General features: G+C 46.5%; 1 protein-coding gene across 1 annotated transcript; it reads left to right on the plus strand.

Annotated features, from left to right (window-relative positions):
• Nucleotides 1-256: 256 nt before the first annotated feature.
• Nucleotides 257-6,442, plus strand: METTL7A (methyltransferase like 7A). The gene is made up of 2 exons (XM_040979044.1): nucleotides 257-982; nucleotides 5,153-6,442. The coding sequence occupies exons 1-2, from the start codon at nucleotides 485-487 to the stop codon at nucleotides 5,387-5,389; spliced, it is 735 nt and encodes a 244-aa protein (XP_040834978.1). The 5' UTR covers nucleotides 257-484; the 3' UTR covers nucleotides 5,390-6,442.
• The last annotated feature ends 1,639 nt before the right edge of the window (nucleotides 6,443-8,081 follow it).

Here is an 8,081-nt window from a genome sequence, read left to right on the forward strand (position 1 = left end):
TGTTGTTATTAACATCTGAGCGCTTCCCCCGGAGTGTAAAGCTCGGGATTCCACTTGTCTGTGGCCAAGCAGGCGTGTCGTTTCACTTCCTTTTGCAGACACAGCTCTCTGGCTGGAGCCGGGGGAGGGAGGCGTGATCTCAGACACAGTCCTCCCAGGGGCAGTCGCAACCAGGCTCCGCCCACAGGTTCTGTTTTCTTTGTAGGGTCGTTTCGGGGATCTGGGCGGGGTGAGGGAACTACGCCTATAAAACACGACCTGCCCGCGCAGGAAGCCGGCAGTGAGGTTCAGGAGGGAAAGCCGAAAGTAGATTGCGAATACAAGACTGTAACCAGGTTCATTAACTGGGCAAAATGGGCTGCTTGCCCCTGCCTTGACTTGAGGCGTCCTGGCCCGGCACAGCCCGTGCTCTTGGCTCTGGAGCAGCTCCGGAGCCTCCGACCCCCCGGCAGGTGTGTGAGCGCCCACCGGGCGATCCTGCAGGATGGCGATCGGCGTCCTCATCCTGAGGCTGGTCGTCTGCAGCTTGGCACTGCCCATGTATCTGCTGAACTTCCTGGGCGTGTGGAACTGGTTCTGCAAAAAATGGTTCCCCTACTTCTTGAAGAGCTTCACGGTGACGTACAATGAACAGATGGGGAGCAAGAAGCGAGAGCTCTTCAGCAACCTGCAGGAGTTTGCGGGCACCTCGGGGAAGCTGTCCCTGCTGGAGGTGGGCTGCGGCACCGGGGCCAACTTCAAGTTCTACCCGCCTGGGTGCAGGGTGACCTGTGTAGATCCCAACCCCAACTTTGAGAAGTTCCTGATCAACAGTGTTGCCGAGAGCCGACATCTGCAGTTCGAGCACTTCGTGGTGGCTGCTGGGGAGAGCATGCCGCAGGTGGCCGACGGCTCCGTGGATGTGGTGGTCTGCACCCTGGTACTGTGCTCGGTGAAGAACCAGGAGCAGATTCTGCGCGAGGTGTGCAGGGTGCTGCGGCCGGTGAGTGCGTCGGGGCGGTCTCCATAAAACGTTTGAAATTCCTTATGTTTGTATAGAATTTCCACCTATCACCTTACTAAAATTCTTTTGGAACTAGTGTAACTTACTCTGAACAAAGTTGAATAGAAAGCGTGGATATTTAATATGATTTCCCCCCCCCCCCTAGGGCAAAGTGATGTTATGTAACCTCCAGCTTTTTTTTTCTAATAGTGTAAATTCCTCAGGAAAAGAACTTGGAGAGAAAAAAACTGCCTCTGGCTGAAGGCTGGGCCGGGATCTAAGAAGTGAGCAGAAAGGAACTGACTACCTTACCCACATGCTGGGGTCCTGTGCCCTAAGAGTGGGGCTAACTAGTGCAACAGTGGGGTCCCACTTGCAGGGTTACTAGTCTCCTGACACCCCACAGGACAGGTCCTCTTGGTGTCCATTTGGCAGCACCCCTGTGGCCCTTACAGGGATCCTGGCCCCAGCAGGCTCCCGCAGCTTCCTAGAGCATCATCTCTGCCGGGCAGAAGCCTGAGCCTTGGTCCCCTTCCCCTTGACCCTCACAGCAGTCCTTTGAGGCAGGAATGGTATCTTCAGGCTGGGGCAAAGAAACAGAGAGGCCGAGGGACCTGCCTAAGTTACACAGCTAAGAGGTGTCTAACGCATCTGTCCTCACCCGTCACCACAGTGCTTGCACATCTCTCTGACTCGGGTTTGCTGGTCGCTCTTGCTCTACCCACCTCCTAACACGAGGGTTTCTCTCCTTGCTCCTTGAGCCATCTCAGGTTCCCCCAGAGCTTTTAACCACCAGCAGCACCACACACACACACACACACACACACACACCAGACACACACACACACACACACACACCTCTACCTTCAGGTGAACAACCCCCGAGGGCAACCTGGACCTCCCCAAACCTGCCTATGTTCCTCCCTAGGTGATGGAAATCTAATCGAGAAATCCCCAGTTCTCTACGTGTGAATGGAAACCTTACACTTACATCAGAACTCTGATCTCTAAATGAGTCTAACTCTGCCGAAGTATCTGGAAGAGGCTTAGAAAAGTCGCTACTTTTTGCAGGAGGCTGCTGGGTTTCTGCAGGCAGGTGCACAACTTAATTATTCCCAAGTAAAAACATCTATTGTGGCTATGCTTGATCTATATAAATTCATGGAAAATGAAATTTTAGAGGTGAAGGTGTGGTCACTTCTGGAACCCGTATCGAAGCGCCTTGCTTGGGAGTCCTGGCTCAGCTCCCACTAAGCTCCCGAGTGGCGCACACCCTTAGCAACTGGAGTTGATGGCTCAAGTATTTGGGTCCCTGCCATTGACTTCGGAGAGACGCACACTGTTTCTGTCTCCTGATTTGAGCCTCACCGAACCCTGCTCGTGGGTGGGAGTGCTCACTTGTCTCCTTTCCATTCTTAAGCAATTGTGAACTAAATAGAAGTCTATATCAGTCCCCGACATTTGAATTGGCAAATACTTATACAGCATACAGGACAGATATTTAGCCTACACCAACAATCTACCACCTAATGATAAAGTGCTGGTATGGAATCATCCAATGCTTTTTGATGAACTGCATTAAAAAAAATATATCATTTACATATTTGTGAAGAGTCTAGAAAGTATCAAACACGATTATTCAGTCCCAAAGCTGTGAATTCAGACCGCTGGAACTCTGGTTTCCCATAGGTTTGCAAGAGACGACCTGAGAACAATGTGCAGATGAATTAAAAGGTCTAAGAAGTTTAGAAAAAAAATAATAAAAGGGCAGGCAGCATAAGGAAAAAACATTGTTCATATGTGATCTTATTAAAAAAAAAAACGGTACTAGTACTAATCAGTAAAGAAAAAAAAAATCAACACTGATAAAGCATATTGAGCCAACTCAGAAAAAAAAAAAAAAACCCAAACAAAGCACCAAAGCTCAGTAAGAGGTTTTGTATCTGTGAGGAACTTTTTGAAGATGACAGAGCGTGTTGCACTGAGATTTGCAAAGAGGAAAATGCACCATGTCAGTGAGGACTGATTGGGTACACAAGCATGTCCCTTGCCGGGCAAGCATAATACTGACACCGTTTTCCAAATGGCAACTTAACAATTTAGACCAACAGTTTAAAAAAGGCGCAGCTCTCTCGACTCAGCAGTTCCACTTTTTAGCAAGCTATTTATTTGCAAATGACCAGAAACTGTCAATAATATTGGAGGATAAAAGTATTAATTGCAATGATATTTATAGGAAGGAAAAACTGGAAGTGACCTAAATGAGAGTGGTTGAAAAAGAAGTGGAATAAAATGCTGGTTGAAGTTTTCTAACTGATGCTTTAGTAAGATCAAATAAATAAGTAAAACAAAGTAGGTTATAAAAAATAGATGTAGGATTTCTAAAAATCTCATGGAAAAGCATATTATAAAAAAAACTATGTAGATTACAAAATTAATTTTCTCTAGGCTTTTGAAGTTCCTTCTGATATTGCAATTCTAGATTTAAGGAAAAAATACAATTTCACACTATATAAAATTTTCATAATACTCATTTTTGGATGATGGTTGATAAGAAGATACACAAAATTTGAAAAAAAAATAAATTTTCTTTCCCTTTAAAAAAAAGAGATTTATTTATCTTTATTGGAAAAAGAAATCTACAGAGAGGAGGAAAGACAGAGAGAAAGAATTGTCTATCTGCTGGTTCACTCCCCGAGTGGCTTCAGCAGCCATTGCTGAGCTGATCCAAAACCAGGAGCCAGGAGCTTCTTCCAAGTCTCCCACATGGGTGCAGGGTCCCAAGGCTTTGGGCCGTCCTTGACTGCCTTCCCAGGCCACAAGCAGGGAGCTGGATGGGAAGTGGGGCAGTCAGGACATGAACTCATGGCCATATGGGATCCTGGAACATGAAAGGCAAAAATTTAACGACTAAGCCATCATGCCAGATCTCCAAATTGTCTTTCTTTCTTTCTTTTCTTTCTTTCTTTCTTTCTTTCTTTCTTTCTTTCTTTCTTTCTTTCTTTCTTTCTTTCTTTCTTTCTTTCCTTCTTTCCTTCTTTCCTTCTTTCCTTCTTCCTTTCTTTTTTAAGATTGATTTTATTTTTGTATTGGAAAGGCAGATATACAGAGAGAAGGAGACAGAGAGTAAGACTTTCCATCCGTTGGTTCACTCCCCAGATGGTCCCAGTGGCTGGAGCTGAGCCAATCCAAAGCCAGGGCCTCTTCTGGGTCTCCCACAAGGGGGCAGGTGTCCCAAGTCTCTGGTCCATCCTCTATTGTTTTTCCAGGCCACAAGTAGGAAGCTGAATGGGAAGTGGAGCCGGCAGGACATGAACTGGCACCCTTATGGGATCTTGGTGCATGCAAAGCAAGGATTTAACCACTGAGCCGTCACGACAGACCCCCAAATTGTCTTTCTTTTTTATGATTTATTTTTATCTTATTTTATTTTTTTGTATCGGATAGGCAGATACACAGTGAAAAGAAGATACATAGAGAAAGACCTTCTATCTTCTGGTTCACTCCCCAAGTGGCAGCAATGACCAGAGCTGAACCAATTTAAAGCCAGAAGTTTCTTCTGGGATTCCCACCGGCATGCAGGGTCCCAGGCCACAAGCAGGGAGCTGGATGGGAAGTGGGGCAGTCAGGACATGAACCGGTGCCCATATGGGATCCTGGTGTGTGCAAGGCGAGGGTTTAGCCACTAGGCTATCACACAACCCCCGCCCCAATTTTCTAATAGATAAACCTCTGAGACAATGCTGCTAGGCACTGAAGTCAGACTGCCACTGAATGTTGACGCGTGGTTTGACAATTACAAGCCATGACGTGTTAGGTCAGTTATCTTCTCGGGTGTGACCCAATCTCTTCACGTATGAAAGTTGGGAGATTAACCGGTGAAGATGGAAGTTGAGAGTCGAGGACAGAGTACAGCTCTCGCCCTACTGTAAGTGCTGTTTACATGAAGCTTACTTGTGCCATCAGCAGTGCACACGGTTGCTTCCGAGTGCCATATAAAATGTAACGAAACACGAAACGGCTGGGCAAAAGTCAGTCTGGTACAGTTTAAATTTATCCATGTCTTCTCCGGTATCGGGTCACTGGGACCCATGAAACTTGAAGCTTCAGTCAACTTATTCATCTGTTTTCTTGACATTCAATTTTTTGAAATGTTTCTTCCTTCCCCAGGGAGGGGCGTTTTACTTCATGGAGCACGTGGCAGCAGAGCGCTCCACCTGGATTCACTTCTGGCAGCAGGTCCTGAACCCTGTCTGGCTCCTCCTGTTTGATGGCTGCAACCTCACCAGGGAGAGCTGGAAGGCCCTGGAGCGGGCCGGCTTCTCCAAGCTGAAGCTGCATCGCATCCAGGCCCCGCTGTCCTGGAAGCTGGTGCGACCTCACATTTATGGCTATGCAATCAAGTAGGGCGGGCAGCTCGAGCCACGGAAGGCTCGCGTCTTACGTTGAAAGTACCAGCCCGGAGAAGGGAAAACCTTGCTTTAGGTGAAGCTGATTGTCAACCTTAAAAGCTCCTGTTATTTGCAGTTTAGAATCAAAGGCAAGATCAAACACTCAGCTTTGAACTCATCCTTCAGAGGGAACAGGGGGCGTTCACAACTGAATTCCAGCCTCACCCCCAGACCTTACCTTATTCAGTAACTTGAAGGTTTTCTCTGATTGTGTCAAATTGTTTCCCAAGCAATGTTAATCTGCCCCTCTCTGAGCCCTGGTGGCCTGGTGCTAAGGCACAGTGAGTCACTCACAGAACACTTGGAAAGGGAGAGTGAATGGAACTTAGCAACTCACAGACAGAAGAAGAAATACTGAGTGAACATCCAAGTCCAGGTGGCACAGATTTTTTGAGTAAGGAATCTGAACCTATTTGTTACTGCTAGTGTCACTGGTCAAGCTGCCACACTTCGTCCAGTCTAGATTTGCTGTCCTTTGTTCCAGCACCCCATTGGGATGTGTTTACTTGCATGACAGTCCTTAATTCTGTAGAGGCAAGCTGTACCCGACACTTCAGTGTAATCACGAAACTTCACGAGGAAGTTAAATTTCTTGGTTCTTTTTGTTGTTGCTGTCTGGCATATGCTTTGTTAAATACAGCACATTGAAAACAAAATAAGGGCTTCTTGGAACCAGGAAAGCCTTATGTCGTTGGGGACCCTGGCATTAGTCACGGTGGACCCCAAGTCAAGCATTTGGTGATTCTGTAAAAAGTAGACACAGGTTTTTTTTGGACAATGCTGATCAAATTCATCCCTTCCCCCCAATTTCTTTGTTCTTTGCAACTATGGAAACGATGTTACGTCACCACAAGTGCTTCAGGCTGATCCGTGATCAGTCATGAAATTAAGAATAAGGTTTCTAACAGGTGTTTGTATGTCTTCTCATGAATACAATGCTCTGAGATTATTTTGCACTCTTTTAGTATCAAATCAATGAATAAATTCACATTTAATTTAGAAATGGAAATGAAATGAATGGTTTGTGTGTTTGCTAGTTTGGTTTTCATTTTTCTAGGTGTCTCTGGGAGGCCTTGCCTTCAATGTGGACAATCAAACTATTCGACCAGATTTTCCTCTCTAGAAGCAGGCAGCTGGACATACACCTACAGAGAGAGAGAGAGAGAGAGAGAGGGAGGAAGAGAGAGAGAGAGAGAAACAGACAGACAGAGATGGGGGGAGAGAGAGAATATCTTGCTTCTGCTGCTTCACTCCCCAGATGGTTGTCACTGTTGTTATTGTAGCTTTAGTTGTGTCTCCCACATGGTTGTCAGGGGACTGAGCACTTGGGCCATCTTCCCCTGCTTCCCGGGGTATTAACAGGCAGCTGGATGGGAAGTGGTGCTTCTAGGACTTGAACCGAGACCCATATGGGATGGCAGCGTTGAATCATACAGCTTAACTAGCCGTACCACAACATCATCCCGCAGGCACTTTCTTATCAGTGTCTTTTCATCCAAGTGTTGTATCCTCACTCTGTATAGACAAAACTAACGTGAAGAGGAATAAAAACATAACGTTTCATATGATCAACCCCCAAGTTAATGAGCAAGTCTCAAAACCCCAATTCTTCCCAAACACAAAATCGGCCTTGACAAGATCTGTGCCCAGTGTCTTACCGCTTTCTCGCTCAGGTCATAGAACATGAATTTATTATCACTATAAGCGCCCAAAGAAGTGATTTGAGCCTTGCAAAGAGGAAAACAAGCACAAAGGGAAAAATATTGTTACATTTATTATATAACTTCCAGATTATTTTGAGTAGGCTTCTTCTGATTGCAAGTGACAGAACACCCAATGCCAGCAAGTTTAAGCAGACAAAAAGACTTTGCTGACTCAGATTTTTGAAAAGCACAAGGGACAGAGGCTCAGGCACAGGTTGAGCGTGTCACCAATAGTGTTTTTGGAAGCCAAGCATTGCTGGCATTGTGTTTGCTCTCTTCTCGGTTGCCTTGTTCGGTAACGAGCTGGCAGAGCACTTCCAGTCTTAATCTTTCCAAAGTCCAAGGCCAGATGGAAAGATTATGTCTACCTCTGCAGAACCTCCAGTTAGGATGTTTGCTCAGCATAGTGGTTCAGAAAGATGCTACCTTAAATGCCCAGTCCCATATGGAGTACCTGGATGTGTCTCAACCCCATTCCTGATCCCAGCGTCCTGCTACTGTGCAATCTAGGAACCAGAAGGTGTTGGTTCAAATACTTGGGGCCCTGCCCAGATTCAATTCTGGCTTTGGGGTGGCCCAGCTCCGGCTGTTGCGGGCGTTTGTGGCAGTGAACCGTGGAAGATGTTTATGCATCTCTGCATTTCAGATAAATACTAGTACCTAGAAAATGTTAAACTTGTGTAGCATGGCATGCAAAGGTAAGTGTATTGAAGCTCCAATCACAGTGAGGAACTGAGTCACCTTCCCCCCTGACGGAGACGTAAGCCCTTGTCTGAACCCATCATTCCTGGTTAGACTACCAGGACAGCGGACACAGACTGCCTCAAGTACACAATACAGAGCTCCCTGGGATGCCTGGAGCCAGGGGATGTAAAACAAAAACCCCCAGCAGCCCCCAACAGATAACTGCTTCTTAAAGACAGCAGGTGCAATCTCCCCAAGGGG

This window comes from Ochotona curzoniae, unplaced genomic scaffold (genome assembly GCF_017591425.1).
Source record: "Ochotona curzoniae isolate NIBS_2020 unplaced genomic scaffold, NIBS_Ocur_1.0 contig_1014, whole genome shotgun sequence".
Taxonomy (NCBI): Eukaryota; Metazoa; Chordata; class Mammalia; order Lagomorpha; family Ochotonidae; genus Ochotona; species Ochotona curzoniae.

Coding starts and splice junctions, on each gene's coding strand:
- METTL7A (XM_040979044.1), top strand. CDS start 485: ATGGCGATCGGCGTCCTCATCCTGAGGCTGGTCGTCTGCAGCTTGGCA. Junction 983..5,152: donor TGTGCAGGGTGCTGCGGCCG/GTGAGTGCGTCG, acceptor TTCCTTCCCCAG/GGAGGGGCGTTTTACTTCAT.